At 36.6% G+C, this 18,506-nt stretch overlaps 1 protein-coding gene across 6 annotated transcripts in view; it reads right to left on the bottom strand.

Moving 5' to 3' along the window:
* The window catches only part of LOC132399771 (RIPOR family member 3-like), a 187,369-nt gene that overhangs the window by 60,303 nt on the left and 108,560 nt on the right, over nt 1–18,506 (bottom strand). For all 6 annotated transcript variants that reach the window (XR_009514069.1, XR_009514068.1, XM_059980503.1 and 3 more), the window contains 3 exons: nt 17,558–17,601; nt 5,453–5,578; nt 1,986–2,131 (listed from right to left, as the gene is read on the bottom strand). Coding sequence is in view for 4 of the 6 variants with exons in the window: in XM_059980503.1 (XP_059836486.1) it covers nt 1,986–2,131; nt 5,453–5,578; nt 17,558–17,601 (316 nt within the window). In the remaining 2 variants the exon portion in view is untranslated. The remainder of the gene's footprint in view (nt 1–1,985; nt 2,132–5,452; nt 5,579–17,557; nt 17,602–18,506) is intronic.

The following is an 18,506-nucleotide window of genomic DNA, read 5'->3' as shown; positions in this document are numbered from 1 at the left end:
AAAGGTGTTAAACTGTGTGTATGTAATTTTTGAATTTAAATTTAAACCTGTAGATATACTGCCTAGAACTGAAACTGAAGTTAACTATAATACTTGAGAATGGGAATTATATTTGGTTTTCTAACTAACTGGGGATAAGTAAAAAGGAAAGTTTAGTCTGTAAGCTTTTAAATAGGTAAGAACACTAGATCTAATTAGTTAGATTAGAGTAACAATCTCACTGATTCTAATTATAAAGGAATTTGTTGTGGTTTGATATCTGAGATTTGAAATCTAAATTGAACATTTGAATTTTGAATTGTTCTTGTTTATATAAACATTTTGTACATTTTTTTTCTTATAAATGAGCCTTATTTTCTGAAGTGTGTTTTTGCTATTCACTGCCTGCAAAACCTAGAGCTTCTGATTGCCTACTAGATCTTCTCAAAAGAGTGTGACAACTAGTCATGTTGCTACACAGGTGTTACATATTCCTAAACCCACTTTCTTCCTATGAGAAGGAAGTTTTTCACTCAGAGGGTGGTGAACTGAAGAAATTCTCCACTACAGAAAGGATGCTAAATCACTGAATACATTAACGAGAAACATAGGTTTTTAGATACTAAATGTTTGAAGGGTACAGGAAGGAAGCAAGAAAATGGCAATGCGATAGTAAATAAATTATGATCGTATTAAATGGCAAACCAGGCTGGAAGAGTTCTTATGGGTTTTTTTTACATATCTATGACAGTCATTTTAGAGGAAAGTGTTGTTTAAATAGAAACTGAAAAGCTAAAAGCAAGCCTTACACTATTCCAAGCATCCTAACAGAAAGGATGGGCAAGTTTCCCATGAGGACTGGAAATGATTGCACTTCTGCTTTACTCAAGGATAGACCTATTTTCAAGTTCATAGCACAAGTTCTTTTCTTTCAGAGCTATGAGAACAAATTTCTTGGCAATAAGTAATTTCCATTATGAGTCATATGCTAAGGACGGCAAGTCACAAATTCATAGTTTTATTTTACTTAGTACTCTGGTAGAATGGAAATATTGCAGGGTTTAATTCCTGTGATGTGACCTGAATCTGAAGATGCTCTCTTGGTCTACAGTATGTAAAATATTCAATGACTTAATCTTAGACTTAAAGTAATAGGGAGAGATTTTTTAAGTATTAATTGCACACACATACCATATCTTTTCACATTGGGTATCATGCACTGGGCTCATTTATACCTTAGAGTATTTGTTTACGGATCATTGGTTGTAAATTTACATGAAGTATGCAAAACTGTGGCTCCTTTTCCTAATTTGTTTACATATTTTATGTGTCTGCATGAAAGCCACACATTCTACCTCACATTGACTTTATTTGACTTAAAATGTGTAAATGACCAGGCATCTAACAGTGCTGGGGAGCAGTATGAGTGGGAGCATGTAGGTATGTGCGTGTGTTCATACACACAAATATTTACATATTATTTTAGTTAGTTGATTTTCTCATGCATCTGTGAGACATTACTTGAATGTTTTCAGTTACGATTTTCAAAAGAGTCAAGTACTTATTTCATTTTGTACCTGGAAACCTATTTGCAAGCACATTTATCTCAGCATATGGTGAAGCATCATATTTGTAAATTGGGACTTTCACTGTGCAAAATGGATAACTGATTCATGATAACATATTCAGGATAACAGACTAAATTGTCCTTGTAGAGTTTGAGACTCAAAATGGTTTGAACTCACAACCATTTTTATTATGTGTTGTATTTCTATCAGCAGTCCTCTTAAATTTCTTATCAGGAAATACCCATTAAAGGTGAAACTCATCTTCAGTAAATCAATTATCAAAGAAACTTCTGGCTCAATAATGTTTTAAAATATAATTCCAAGGTAGGAATGCCGTGAGAGAGCAAACTTTATTAATTAAATTGTATCTGCATCTAAACAGTAACTTCGTTTACCGAAGCACCATGTTCTCTTTAAAAATATTAAATCAATACTTACTCCCACGTGACTTCCAGCTGAAGTTTAATAGTGCCTAAGTCAGTAATATCCACAACCATTATCTGGGGCAGTGCTGTAAAAAAATCTGCACTTTCACAAGTAACGCTTCCAACCAAAACAGTCATCAGCCCTTTCATTTCAGCAACCTACACAGAAAAAAATCTGTTTATGTTTCATTTTCCAATATTCATAGCTTCACTTGTATGAATAAGAGATATGATTACATTAGTCAAGAATTTCATTTTACTTACATATTACACATTAGGACTAGCAAAAGTGGTTAACCCATCAACATAATTGTCTAAGCCCATATGCAGGACAGAATATACTCTGTCTAATTTAGCAACCTGGTTAACATTACTAGCATTAAATTAAAAAGTGCTACTGAAAATTAAATATAATAAAGAGTTATTAAAACAATAAAACTGAGAAGCAATTGACTGGGTATACAGGGTATACAGAGCTGATTAAATAATTTTAAAGAACCATGTTCAAGGATATATAGAGTGCTTATGATATTTAACTTTCAAACAGTGGATGAATTCACATAAGTATCATTGTTCGTAATTTTCCTACTTGTGTCCACTCTGGATTATGCCTATTATAATTCACAATCTTATGACTAACGTGTGAAATTTCCAATTCCAAGATTTTTTGATAAACCATAGATTCAATGTTCCAACTGGTCTTCTAGTTTCTGTATAAACAATGGGATCAATCCCATATGCCTGTTATATTTTCTGGTACATAACCTATCTAATTTCCTCATAAAAATCGTTTCTGCTTCCAACACTCTTACAGGGAATGCCCACAGTTTTCCTCACAACTTTGCTGAAGGTTTTGCTCAGAGTTTACATTTGTGCCCCCCAGTTGTAAATCATCCATTAATGGGATCATTTCCCCGCTAGTTAATCTATTGCAGTCATGTTCTTAAGTATCTCTATTGAATCATCTTTTAATCTTTTTACTTTGAGAAAAACAACCCCAGCTTTTACAATCTCAGCTAGCAGTTGAAAATTTTAATCCTTTTTATTATTCTCATCAATCTTCCAAAGAGTCTGTTTAAGACCAGAATTGAAAGCAATAAGGTTGTTGGGATCTACTCAGTGTTCAATCAAGCAAGACAAGCATGATTTTCCTTAAACAAAGCCTTGGTAGATCTTATTTATCATAACTTTCATGCTTTTACACTCAATGCCTCTATTTATGAAGTTTAGGATATTTTATGTTTTTACATTCTCAATATGCCAGACACTTCCAAGAATTTGTTCACTTGTTTTCCTCAGTTCCTCTGTTTCTATATTCCCTTAAGATTGCAAAATTAAATGTAAACTGGCTCTTACTCTTTCCACTAAAATGTATCAACTCAAATTTCTGTATTAAATTTCATCTGCCATTTGGGTGTCCATTCTGCCTGTCTTAATGTTTTCTTTTAATTTGTTACTATTGTTGTTCTTTGCCATTTCTGCAAGCTTTATGTGAGTCACGATTTTGAAAAATCTATACCATTCTTCTCTGCTTTCTGCTTAAAGCTATTTTACTATTCATATTGCTACTGATCTTTTAATTCCTTGGGCCTAACCAGCCTTATATAGCTTTGTAATTGTCTTCTAAAAATTCATGCAAATTACATTCCCATCATCAAGCTTTTCTGTTAGTTCAGCAAAAATTTCAATAAGGCCAAACACAATTTTCCTTCAACAAATAAACTTATGCTAGACCTAATTTACAAACTCAAATCCTTCCAAGTGCCTATTAACATTTTCACTGAAATTGTTTCTGAAAATATTCCATTATCTGTTTTTGCATTCCTTGTAGTTTTTCCAAGTCTACCACCTTATAATATGGTAATGTTTCTTTTTCTGTTACTAGCTAACAATCCCACTGCTATTACAACTTATTGCTATTTTCTCTTACAATTGATTGGTGTCCACCATTTTGCTAATTCATGCATCAAACTGGAAAAGATAATATTGTGTTTAAAACTGTTATGGCAACACCTCAAAATGAAAGCTGAAGTTACATGAAAGATACAGTGCACGTGAATCAAAACATTCATATTCAGTATGGTGTTATGAATTATTATTTAATCAAGGCTAAGTAAAGAACCAGATAATGAATTAATGCTAAGATTATACTTGCCACCACATAGAACGTCCATGCACAAAGCGCTGACACATAGCAAAATAAAATGTTGTGGTCAGTGGTCCCTTCATCACATCATACTCAAGAATTGCTAATTATCTAGATGTAATTACAGGTACTAATTATCAAAATCCCAGGGGGATTTACAGCCAGTAAAATAATGCTATGAATCACAGTACTCATCAATGACTTTTTATTGCCAGCAATATCCCATATAACTAACACCAACTCAGAATTTCCACCCATGCATGTAAACATAGAACACCATTGGAAAGCCACTGCAGTACGGAGATAGAGTTCAGTGGGGTAGTGGATAGTTATAAAGATCTCCTGTCACCTAGGGATGTCACCTGCCCTCCCAAAAGAACTTGCACCATATTGGGAAAGCTAAAGAGAATGTTTTGTTATTTATTTAAATAGAAAGACATTGTGGGGGACAAGTAGGCATTACTTAGAATTGTGTTGTAATGAGTTTCAGATTTTTTTCTTCCACTCTTCTTGCTTTTACATTTTTTATTATTCTAATACTTAACAGTTGGTAATAGCTTAGATTTTTATCTCCTTCTGACACATTCTTTTGCAGTTCTGTAAGGTTTTATGACATCAAGTTCTTGTTACAAATGATCTGACCAGCTATCCCATACAAATTTCCGCTTGGATCACGTATGGGAGCTGAATACTGACCGTAAGTTTGGCCCATTGCTATTAATCAGGTTGCTGATTTACTGCAACATACTTACAGCTGAACTGCACAATGCATAATTATGGACACAAGTTTAATAAATGGGAGATAATTTCGTCAGATGTTTTGCATCTTATTGACATTTGGTTGGAACTCTTGGGAACCGAAGCACATAGCTGCTTGCCAAATAATTAGTTGTTTTTGAATAATAAACCTAATCTTGAAGTTTGTAAAGAATTCTGAAAGTGAATTGGCCTTATATTCCATTGATCTTCAGCTTTAATCTAATGTATAAAGTATATTGCTTTTACTACAGTTTCTAATCAGTGCTTTCCAAGTTATTTTTCCTCCATTGGAGGGACTTTTGCATGCTACAAGCATTCCTTCAGTAAACTGAATGTGATCACTCACTCAGCAGGATGAAAATTGACCTCCAAGTTATTAGAGACAATAGCGGTGAGTAAAAATTAAAAAAATAAAGTATAGTGGGGAGAAATCATCTGACACGGGCAATTTACCAGATAAAGAGGGACCTATATCTGTAGCTGTGGTCTGCTTTACCTAAGCTATGAGTTAACAATGCTAATATACTTTAATAAAAAAAAGGTATATACTTCTCACTAAGTTTGCAACTAAGTACCTTGATTTCAATATCTTCATTAAGGTGAGGAATGAAGACCATCTCTTCTTCATCCCATGTTTGTCTGTCATCAGCATTGATTTTTCCTTTTAACTTCCATCTCTGTCGACCATACCGAAACAATACCTACGTCAAAATCAAGAGGATTCTATTTTTAGAAAGAGATCTTCCTTGGCGGCACAGAATCTTCCTTTCAAAACCCTATGAAAGGTTTGATTATAGTTAAAGTAAATTTCTAATCAAAGTACATATATGTCAGCATATGCTGCACAACACTATTTATTTTCTTTCAGGCAATTACAATACATATAAGAAATACGGTAGAATCAAAGGCCACACCCAAAAGGACAGGCCAAAAAACAATGTGAGAAAGGCATCAAACTGTGCAAATACAAAAAGAGAAAAAGAAATAATAATAACAATAATAATGATAATAACAATAAACAAGTACATAATAAATATCGCAAACATGAGATGAAGAGTCCTTAAGGTGAGTCCATGGGTTGTGGGAACAATTCAGTGATAGGCCGAGTGGAACTGGGTGAAGTTATCCCTTTTAGTTCAAGAGCCTGATGATTGAGGGGTAATAACTGTTCCAGAACCTGGTGTTGTAGGTCCCGAGGCTCCTGTTTCTTCTTCCTGATAGCGGCAGCAAGAAGAGAGAATTGTCTGAATGGTGGGGGTCCCTAATGATGGATGCTACCTTCCTGCAGCAGCGCTCCATGTAGATGTGCTCAGTGATGGGGAGGGCTTTACCTGTGATGGACTGGACCATATCCACTACTTTTTGTAGACTTTTCCATACAAGGTTATCAGTGTTTCCATATCAGGCCATGATGCAACCAGTCAATATACTCTTCACCACGTATCTATAGATGTTTGTTAAAGTTTTAGATGTCATGCCTAATCTTTGCAAACTTCTATGAAGGTAGAGGCATTGCCAAGCTTTCTTTGCAATTGCATTTACGTGCTAGACTCAGGAAAGGTCCTCTGAAATGATAACACTGAGAAATTTAAAGTTGATGACCCTCTCCAGTGCCTGATAAGGACTGGCTCACGGACCTCAAGTTTCCTCCTCCTGAAGTCAATATTTATTTCCTTGGTCTTGCTGATATTGAGTGGGAGGTGGTTGTTGTGGCACCATTCAACCAGATTTTCCATCTCCATCCTATATTCTGATTTGTCATCAAAAAACTTAAATATGGCTTTGGAGATGTGCTTAGCCTCACAGTCATAAGTATAAAGCAAGTACAGTGGGGTGCTAAGCGCAAAATGTTGTGGCGCACCTGTGCTGATAGAGATTGTGGAGGAGATGTTGCTGCCATCTGAACCATTGTAGAATGAATCAAAGGTGGTGATGAATCAGTTTATAGAAGGGAGATTGGAAATCTAGCTGAATGGTGCCACAACAGCAAGCTATTACTCAACATCAGCAAGACCAAGGAGCTGATTATTGACTTTGGGAGAAGGAAACTGGAGGTCCTTCAGCCAGCCCTCACTGAGGGAATCAGAGGTGGAGAGACTTCAAGTTTCTCAGTGTTATCATTTCAGAAGACCTGTCCTGGACCCAGGAAATATGCGAAGAAAGAACAGCAGCTCTTCTACTTCCTTAGGCGTTTGTGACATTTAAAACTTTGACAGAATTCTATATATGTGTGATAGAGAGTGTACTAATTGGCTGCAGCACAGCCTGGTATGAAAACACCAATGCACTTGAATGGAAAATCCTTCAAAAAATAGTGGATATGACCCAGTCCATCATGGGTAAAGTCCTCCCCAACAATGAGCACATCTACACAGAACATTGTCAAAGAAAAAACAGCATCCGTCATCAAGGACCCCCACCACCCAAGTCGTGTTCTCTTCTCACTGCTGCCAAATAGAGCAACATTAGAATCAAGAAGGTACTGGAGGTTTAGGACTCACATCACCAAATTCAGGAACAGTTACTACTCCTCAACTATCAGGCTTTTGAACCAAAGGGGATAATTTCACTTAACTCTTCACTGACATGTTCCTGTATCCCATAGACTCACTTTCAAGGACCCTTCATCTCATGTTTTTGATACTTATTGCTTATTTATTTTTTTTCCATGTATTTGCACATTTCTTTGCCTTTTGCTTGTTAGCTGTATGCCCAGTTGGTGCATTCTTTCATTGATTCTATATGGTTATTGGATTTATTGAGTGTGCCCACAAGAAAATGAATCTCAGGGTGGTATATGATGACATAAATGTACTTTGATAATAAGTTTACTTTGAATTTCAAAGTGACTTGGGTTTATAATCACTAGATGTTCAAATTATGGAATGGTCTAGCTTGCTGTATGAAGTTTGATACCCAATTTAAATAAAGCAACATTTGAATTAACAGATTTTTAAATATAAATTCTACAAAAGCTTCCTAAGTGGCTCAGAAAAATCCCCTTGTATGTGGTTCAACAGCTCAGATTGGAAAAGTCAGTGTCTGTATTTCCAGTCAGCATCAAATTAACTAATATCACCAAGGGATCTTACAGATGACTTATAGTAGCTTCAATGTGTTTGGATCAACTAGCAGAAGCTGAACCCTTTTCCTGACCATTATCTATCATGTGTTGTACATAATTGATGTCACACTTCAAAACTACATGTCAGATAAGATGTTGGAGGATGCCTAACACCTGTGGTTTTATGAGCCAATGAGTGGCATATCAATAGAAAAAAAATGAAAGGCAAATTTCTATTCATTTACCTTAAATAAAACTGAGCTACAAATTATATACAAAATATGGGGAGCTTTATCTTTTGAGTAGATTCCCTGTAGCAAAAATATCATTTCTTCTTCCCAGAAAGCAATCATTCCAAAACTGGATCATAGCTTCATTTAGTGTTTTGCAAATAATACTAATAACAGGAAGCTTGCAAACTTTTAGTTTCACATCCTGTAAAATAATCTACCTTCCTGTGCCTCAGAGGTGAAGTGGTATGGTTTATGAAAATATTAAAGAAAATTACCCATTCTTTTGTGCTGAAGGCAAATCATAGAAGGAAGGTGGCTTGCTTCCGATTATGCTCATTGTTTGCACAACTTTTGTGTATATATTTTTCATTATACAATAGATAATCAACATTTATGCATTTAAGACAAAACCAAGAAAAACAGCATGAAGCAGATGCAGGGCAACACATGAAATTCTGATCAGCACTATTACAGTCAAGGGAAAACATTTCTGAGAAATGTGAGAAACTTGAGAACTATACAATCAAACAGCTAACTTTATTTAACATGGACCCATTTGAGATGACCACCACAAAAAGGTCAATGCTCACAGCATGTGGTGGTTTACAAGATGCACCATCCTTTAAAGGACTCAAAAAAAGCATATGATGTTTTTGAATCCAAAACAGAGAGGCTTAAGGTTGCAAAGAAACTGAGTAACTGCAGTTTAAATAACATATAAATTCCTCACATTCAAAAACTGCTGAGTTTTATTCACCCTTTCAAGTGAAGACTTCACTCATATCAAAATTTTACCTTGATGAGTTGCAGCTTTTGAATTTCTTTAGGAAGAAGGCAACAGAGTTGTGATAAGGGTTGGAAGAGTCTGGGAGGGATTGGTGGGTGTGGGAATGAGGGGAGTTACATCAACTGCAGCAGATAAATCATAATGTTTGTTGGTATAAAGGAATAAACTGCACTCCAAAATTACATTCATGGCTTTCAAGACAAATTTTTCTGTTATTACATTTTTCTTGCTAGTTCTGCATTGCTAAGAAGAAAAGACAGGAATACATTTTTCAAGCATTTGGAATGCATATCAGGTATAAATTAACTAATTCAAGATCAAGCTCAAGCTCAGGAATCCGAAAATACCATTTGTATAGCATCAAATCAAGCTGTGCAGATCGGCAAGATGTAGTCTAAGATAGGTAGGACACCCCTGTAACAATCCAGCACAAATGATCATATTTTGAGGTTTTAAGGAAACACCTTTCTACCACACAATGTCATCAGTTCATAAAAGGTCCATAAAACTGCTGCTGGGGATTTATGGCTTCCTCCTAAAGATAGTCAAATAATTATGAACAAGAGAAAATCTGCAGATGCTGGAAATCTGAGTAACACAAACAAAATGCTGGAGAAACTCAGTAGGCCAGGCAGCATTCATGGACAAGAGTACAGGCCCAAATCGTCAACTCTACTGTTTTCCTAGATGCTGCCTGGCCTGCGGAGTTCTCCAGCATTTTTTCTGTGTTAGCCAAATAACTAGCTTAATTGTGTTGCAGCTCACAAATGAATCTTGCTGTACTGGAATAGAAGGTTAATTATTACCCTCACTTTCACCCCTTCCAGTCCTTTCCAAACCTTATCATGACACTGTAGCCTTCTCCCTGAAGAAATACAAAAGCTGCAAATTGTCAGGGCAGAATTTTGAGATATGATGGAAGGTACAAGGAACAATGACAAGATTCTAGAGTAAATGATGCACAACAATCTCAATTCAAATTTCTCTGTTTTGAACTGCAGTAAATGAGGATATTTATTCAATTTCACTGTCTCCAATACCATGCAGTAGAGTTTTAATCTTGCTTAATATCTGCTATTCCCACATGACCACAATATATTTTTTGGGTTGTTGATTTGCGGGAACTTTAAGATGGCTTGATCTAATTAAGAACTACTTACGCATCATGCTTAATTTCAATTTAGTGAAATGTCATATTGCATAGATGCTTACTAGGTACAATTAAGGTTGACAGTGCTCCCTTAAATTTACCCCTTTCAAAAATAATAATTTTTTAGGTATTTATAATAATATATTTCTGTTCAGAATAATTTTATATAACCAATTCATCAGAAATACCACTTACTATGAAGATAAATTAAGTTATTTTCCCAGTGCTCCCCTTTGAATAATGGTGTAATTGAAGAGAAGCCGGCTTTAATAGTAACCTAGAAACTTTATTTTCTTGGAACAATGTCAAAAAAGGCATAAAAGGCGCACGTTAGCATGTGCTGTACCAACAGAGTTCAGGTAATTCAGCCACTAATGTAATTTTCAAGAAATTACACATTAGCATGTACTGTACCAACAGAATTCAGATAATTCAGCCACTAATATAATTTGCAAGAAATATTCTTGTGCATTTTTCACAACATTTAAAAATACATCTAGTAATAATTTTTAATTTATTCCAGGAACTTAATGAAAAATAGCCTGTTTTGCTAATCTTATTGGTTCACTTTGTATCATTTTGAGTCCTTTTACCCAAATATCCATAAATAAATAGTTAAGGATCCAATTATAAACCTTCATAGAAATCTAAAGGACATGGCTAAAACATTGAGTATTTTTCAGCTGTCTTCATAAATCAAATCGAGGTTTAAAAGACTAAAAGAAGACATTTGAACAGGATGATAATAGATAGAGGTCAAACTAAAAATAGTATTAAATGGTAAACATGAGAAAATCTGCAGATGCTGGAAATCCAAGAAACACACACAAAATGCTGGTGGAACTCAGTAGGCAGGCAGCATCTATGGAAAAGAGTAAACAGTTGATATTTCACCTCTTTCTGGTGCTCCTCTCCCCGCCCCCCGCCTTTCTTCCATGGTCTTCTGGCCTCTCCTATTAAATTCCCCCTTCTCCAACCCTGTATCTCTTTCACCAATTGACTTCCAAACTCATCTTTTTTTCTCCAGTCTTGATGAAGGGTCTCAGTCGGAAATGTCGACTGTACACTTTTCCAAAAATGCCTCCTGGCCTGCTGAGTTCTCCCTGCACTTTGTGTGTGTTGCTAATATTAAATGGTGCTAGATTACATGGTTCAAATGGAATGCAACAATGATGCTGGTTAAAACAAAGGTTAAAAATTGCAAAGGTCTTGGTCAGGAATATCAGTAGGAACTTTAAAGACAAATTAAATGGAGAACAACTGCCTGAAGTGAATGATGGAGAGGGGTATTCCAGTAGAAGTGGTAGAGACAGGTTTGGTATTGTCATTTAAAGTAAAATTGGATAGGTATATGGACAGGAAAGGAATGGAGGGTTATGGGCTGAGTGCGGGCCAGTGGAACTAGGTGAGTGTAAGCGTCGGCACAGACTAGAAGGGCCGAGATGGCCTGTTTCTGTGCTGTAATTATTATATGGTATTCTCACAACGTTGAAGTATTTAGAAGAGCACCCACAATGACTAACAGCTGGATGCTAGAAAATGGGATCTTGCCAGCATGGCCATGATGGTCCAGTTTCTATGATATGTAACTCAATGACTGTCAAGACCACATAGTTAGCCCCAAACACAGTACACTTGTGACCAAAAAATGCAATAGAAATTCCACTGCTTAAAGAACCAACTTGCACTTGGAATGGCTTTTCTTAATCAGAACTGTGTGGAATTGTTCAAAGCAAATCACTTTTTGATGAAGTGATGTAGGGGGTTGAAAAAATACTATAGTTTTGCATGTATTGATGTTTGGAAGACAATTAACAAAGCACTGTATAAAAGGTTTAATTGAATGTTGGAGTCCAATGGAATTGAACAAAAATGATAGAATGGATATTAGATTAATCAATAATCAAGTGCAAAAAAGTTAATGAAAGACATATCTATTTCATTCTTTGAGGTGAATCTTGTAGCCTTCCTGAAAGGTCATTTTTTTGGAAATCTAGAAGTAGCAAAATGAACTCTGTAGATGGCCTAGAACCAGGCTAAGAAGTACACAGTGTTGAAGAAAACACAGACAGAAAAATAGAAAATGTTTGGATATGAAAGCAGGTTTATGATTTAGTGAGCATTGTTTACTATGTTATTCATATTAATTGTTAACACCCAAGTTACTGAGGGAAGTGCAGTATCACCTCATCAGGGAATATTCATTGTGGAGCTGAAGTGAAGAATGGCACTAAGAAAGATAAAGATGACATGATTACTAAACAAATGTATACGACAACTGTATTTGTCAAGCCAGAGCCCCCACCTTGAGTAAATGAATGAATAAAACATATTAAGTGTACTTGTGGAATGCGAGGTACACCTGGGGTTCCTTCCTGTTCACTCACCAGGCTGTCGTTTGACTGCATAGGAATTAATTAAAAATCATCAAAGATAGAGGACCAGCAATTATAATCACCAGATGCATGCCATACAAAACCTGTGAGGAATGACTATTCAAGATCAGGGAACATCCTGATGAAGGCTCTAGGCCCAAAAAATCAACTGTTCATTTTGCTCCACAGATGATGCCTAACCTGCTGAGTTCCTCCAGCTATTTGTGTGCATTGCTTCAGGTAAAATATGTAACTTCAAGTTAACAGAGGGGTTATCCCAATAAAGTCAACTAGCTTGATGACTCTGAGCTCTCGATTATTTAAGAACATTTAGAGGAACCTGCTACAAAGGAATTTGATGAATATTTGTGGGAGAGCTCATATGAAAGTGTGTGTCCTACCAATCTGAATGTGTACTGCGGCTTTTCAAGTGCAAGTCCTCTGAAAAATGTTCTTTCTCCCTGAGTGGAATGGGATTGCAAACATTTCCTGGTTGAACTATACCAGCCTGGAGATTTTACCAAAACAATGTCCTATCGTGTTGGACTATTCTATTTATTATAAATGTTTATAAATTACTATGATGGCATATTGCACATTTAGATGTAATGTAAAGATTTTTACTCATGTATGTGAAGGATGTAAGAAATAAAGCCAATTCAATTCAACTTCAGCTCTTGAACAATGCAAATGGTATCTGAATAGCATATTCTTTCTCATAAATCAGATATGAAGTGACCATTGAAACAGGAGCATGCTACCTCAGTTAGCGCATGGGGCATAAAACTATCTGTGGTTTTTGGCTCCTGTCCATGAAGCAAAAATGTGTAGAGTCGCAGAATCCTTCAACCCAAATGGTCGATGCCAACCTAGATTCCCATCCAAGCTAGGCTTTTTTTGCCTGCACTTGGCAGTACAATTATATTTACATTGATAGAGGGGACTTTACAATCATATTCAGAGTTGAGGAGTTTCATCAGTTTGTTTAAGGGAGAAATTTTATCATTGTAACAGAATTACAAACTCCTCTTCACCACTTGGGACAACAAAATGATTGGAAATCAGAAAGCTGCATTCACTGGAAATCTGAAATAAATACAGGAAATGCTGATAAAATTCAGCAAGTCATGCAACATAGATGGAATGAGAAACAATAAACAGTTCTTCTCTGAAATCCTTCCAAGCTGATAGTTTTCCTCATCATGATAGCCTTACATATGTGGGAATAACTAATTAATAGAAACATAGAAACATAGAAACATAGAAAATAGGTGCAGGAGAAGGCCATTCGGCCCTTCAAGCCTGCACCGCCATTCAGTATGATCATGGCTGATCATCCAACTCAGAACCCTGTACCTGCTTTCTCTCCATACCCCCGATCCCTTTAGCCACAAGGGCCATATCTAACTTCTTCTTAAGTATATCCAATGAACCGGCCTCAACTGTTTCCTGTGGCAGAGAATTCCACAGATTCACCACTCTCTGTGTGAAGAAGTTTTTCCTCATCTCAGTCCTAAAAGGCTTCCCCTTTATCCTTAAACTGTGACCCCTCGTTCTGGACTTCCCCAACATCGGAAACAATCTTCCTGCATCTAGCCTGTCCAATTCATTTAGAATTTTATACATTTCAATAAGATCCCCCCCTCAATCTTCTAAATTCCAGTGAGTATAAGCCTAGTCGATCCAGTCTTTCTTCATATGAAAGTCCTGCCATCCCAGGAATCAATCTGGTGAACCTTCTTTGTACTCCCTCTATAGCAAGAATGTCTTTCCTCAGATTAGGGGATCAAAACTGCACACAATAGTATAGGTGCAGTCTCACCAAGGCCTTGTACAACTGCAGTAGAACCTCCCTGCTCCTGTACTCAAATCATTTTGCTATGAATGCCAACATACCATTTGCCTTTTTCACCGCCTGCTGTACCTGCATGCCCACCTTCAATGACTGGTGTACAATGACACCCAAGTCTTGTTGCACCTCCCCTTTTCCTAATCGGCCACCGTTCAGATAATAATCTGTTTTCCTGTTCTTGCAACCAAAGTGGATAACCTCACATTTATCCACATTAAATTGCATCTGCCATGAATTTGCCCACTCACCTAACCTAGCCAAGTCACCCTGCATCCTCTTAGCATCCTGCTCACAGCAAACACCGCCGCCCAGCTTCGTGACATCTGCAAACTTGGAGATGCTGCATTTAATTCTCTCGTCTAAACCATTAATATATATTGTAAACAACTGGGGTCCCAGCACTGAGCCTTGCGGTACCCCACTAGTCACTGCCTGCCATTCTGAAAAGGTCCCGTTTACTCCCGTTTACTTTGCTTCCTGTCTGCCAGCCAATTTTCTATCCACATCAATACCATACCCCCAATACTGTGTGCTTTAAGTTTGCACACTAATCTCCTGTGTGGGACCTTGTCAAAAGCCTTTTGAAAATCTAAATATACCACATCCATTGGCTCTCCCCTATCCACTCTACTAGTTACATCTTCAAAAAATTCTATAAGATTTGTCAGACATGATTTTCCATGTGGCAAAACATATCTGATAAATTATCCGTCAAAGCTAAAAGTTTCAGCAATTGGTTATACTTCCTGTTCCAGGAAGATGGAGAATTCTATCTTCATGCTTGAAGCCATTAATGAGGTTTTTTTTTGTAGAAATAGCACAAAGTACCCAGACAGTGGCCTCTTTAACCAGATATGCAACCTTACATCTAGTTACTTGATTTCTTCATATAAACACCTTCCTCCCCAATTACAACTGACACTTTCTAAAACCAACAGTAAAAACTGTCAACTGATCAAGACTGCTTAAGTTACCTAATCATTCCCACTGCCTTATAAAGGTACATATTCAACAATGGCAATGTTGATGAAGAAAGGGAAGAGAAAAGTAGTCTAGTGTTCTCTATAAAGTACAAGTACTATGATCACCCTGCACACAAGACACTACAAAAAGAAATGTTGTAGAGGTCATCCAAGTTTGGGGTCCAAATGGAGACAAGAAGTAACATATGCACATTGGGCAAAAGATATCACAGGCCAGCTGTTAATTCTCCAAAACTGAAGGCAACTTTGAGGTTGATGTAAAATCATATATTACAAAGATTTAATACAATCAATAATCATGTAAAATAAGACACAGAGTTGTGAACCAAAGCATACAGGAGAAGCAACACCTTGAATCCTGCAGGAGCTCAGAATTGCTCCAAAAGAGGACCTACAGTCATCTTCAGCTGAGTGGGTATATAGGCAGACATTATGAATGATAGGTGATTTCATTCCTGATGCCACAACCGCCTGGTCAGCCCAGTATTTCAACAGCATTCCACTCTCCTCAATAAATTTAATACCTTTTCACTTATTCCTACCTCTTATCATGGCGTACAACACTCTTGGGTTCCTATTGACCTACATTAAACTTTATTTGTTTTCATTCACCATGATGCACACCAACATCCCCTTAGGTTCCCTTACGATGGCCCATTCCATTTTTAGAATAAGGAGAAAAGACTTTTATCATAGGTAAAAGGGGAAAACCTTAACATATTTCGGGAGATTGCCTTAAACCAGCCCATCAAGATTTGGAGTATTCTGCTGTCAGGCCCCTGCATCACAACATGACCACGAATGTGTCAACGCACCTCTGGATGAACCAGAGACACCTGTGGTTCTTCCACCCATGGAATACAGGACACGAGCCGGGTGGCTCCTCAGAGCTCCAGACTGGCTACACAATGCTGGTTTTAGTGAATTCTTGGGAGACTTGTATAGGGTAACACAATTGGGAGAAAAGTATGTAATTCACAACCACTGGCATTGAGTTGGGGTTTCACTTTAAGAGACTGGTCTGACATGATGATGGTATTACTTGAAGAATTTTAGCACTTTTCTGTTTAGGTTTTGAGGTTCAATAAAATGTGTTACGGTTTTTATTAAACATTAATCGCCTCCCTTTACTTTATTCATGAAAACCTACAAATCAATTTTAAAGAAAGAAAAATTAGTGTTGTGTAAATTTAACATTTGAGTAGCTCTGTAATTGAGTAAATATCCAGCACTATAATTAGCATTACAGGATCATGTGACATACAGCATGATGATATCACCATTTGTGAATATAAACAGATGTAAGTGTCATGGCTACTTCATGGAACAGCAAATCCATTTTTGTGAGTGAATCAACAGTTCAGTAAAACCGAATTTGATCACTTGAGTAAGTTGGCAATACAAGAGACAGCAGATGCTGGAATCTGGAGCTACACACAAAGTACTAGGAGAAACTCAGCTAATCAGGCAGCATCTATGGAGGAAAATGGATGGTTTACAGATTATATGGAGAGTTTTGACCAGAAAAACTGGCTGTCCATTTCCCTCCACGGGTGTTACCTGACACGCTGAGTTTCTCCAATGCTTTAGGTGTTGAAGGCAAACATCAAAAGAAAACAATTGGTACCATCCTATGAACCTATAAGTTGTTATACTTGCATGACATACCAACAGATCTAATGATTGCTCCAAAGAGTTGAACGCCTTATTCTAATCTTTCTTTTAGCAAATAGCAAACATACAATTAAGCTTTACTGAACGTTATCTCAGTAGTCAGCAAAGATATGACCTCTGTGGACCCAAGCTACAAACTGCCATGAAATAAGCATGAATACGTAGATTATCCCTTTTGTTTTTCACACCCCCACTAATGAGACTATTATCATAATGCACATAATAAACACTCAGCACACAATACCTACACTGAAGTACCTTTCTAAAGAAAAGCAGTCATTGGTGTTAAAGAGATGTTACAATAATGGTTCATCGATAAACTGATCTTAATGGAAACTTTACTGAGGATAGAATACATCACAGCAAATTTAATAAAAACAAAGAATTGTTGTAGGAAGAAACCCATTACCCACTTCAACACAAGAGAACAGTCTGGATAAAAAGTATACACAAATTTTCATTAGTACTGTTCTACTTTTAACCATTGATTTCTCAGTAGAAAAAGTTATTTGAACAATATCGTGGAGAAAACTGTTGGAAGACTGATGACATAAAGTCTCACCTCATAATGATCTCCGGGACATAAGCGAGCAAAGCCAATCAAACCTAGAAAAGAAAGAGAAAAGGTGATTAAAGTCAAAGGCAGCTCTAACCAAATGTGTAAAGGGCAGTGCTTATCACAATGCATTATCATGAAATAACAAATGAAATGCCCAGGTTTCCATTTTGATAGAAGAATTTATGATCTCAGGACATTAACAGTATTTCATTAGTTGTAAAGCATTTTTAACAGTATTTCATTAGTTGTAAAGCATTTTTAAAGTGAATTCACTGTAACAATACATTGAAATATGACAGTAAATATGCACACAATAATGCAATATGTGTACACAACACACATAAATACATTCATCCACTACATCTTCCTTTCAGAATCAGAATCAGTTTTAATATTACTAGCATACGTCGACAACATAAAGGATGTTGGTTAAACGATCCAATATTTTCTGAGTAATCTCATTCCCCTATTTAGTTCTCTGGAATATATTATCTCTTCTCTAACTTTATTTACCTTACTAACTAGCACTTGGAGAGATGGAAAGAAAGCTGAGCACCAGGAAGAAATTCTCAGTTACAGGAGAATGTGAAGCTCCACCACAGACAGCAACAGAAGTTGGAAAGACACAAGGCTTACTGCAGTTGAGGCAGCAGCACTAACTGGTACATTACATTGCCATTTATAACATTAAGCCATCATTTGTATATCCCTCCAAAAGCCAGAACATTTTATCTCCTCTGCGTAATCCTGCATCACATATAGCAGAGCAATAAAGGACCAGAGAATTGGCTTTAGTTGAGTGCTAAATATTAGCTAGAAGGGCAAGCCTAAGCATTCTCAAATGGGATCTTTTATGACTCTGAAAGGTCAGACAGAATGTCTTTATAACCACTTTTATAACCAAGGTACCCAGAAAACTTATTCAACGACAAGAGAAGTACTTTGGAGCAAA

The sequence above is a fragment of the Hypanus sabinus genome, chromosome 9 (assembly GCF_030144855.1).
Source record: "Hypanus sabinus isolate sHypSab1 chromosome 9, sHypSab1.hap1, whole genome shotgun sequence".
NCBI classification, from domain to species: Eukaryota; Metazoa; Chordata; class Chondrichthyes; order Myliobatiformes; family Dasyatidae; genus Hypanus; species Hypanus sabinus.
This window is presented reverse-complemented; position numbering and strand designations above follow the sequence as displayed.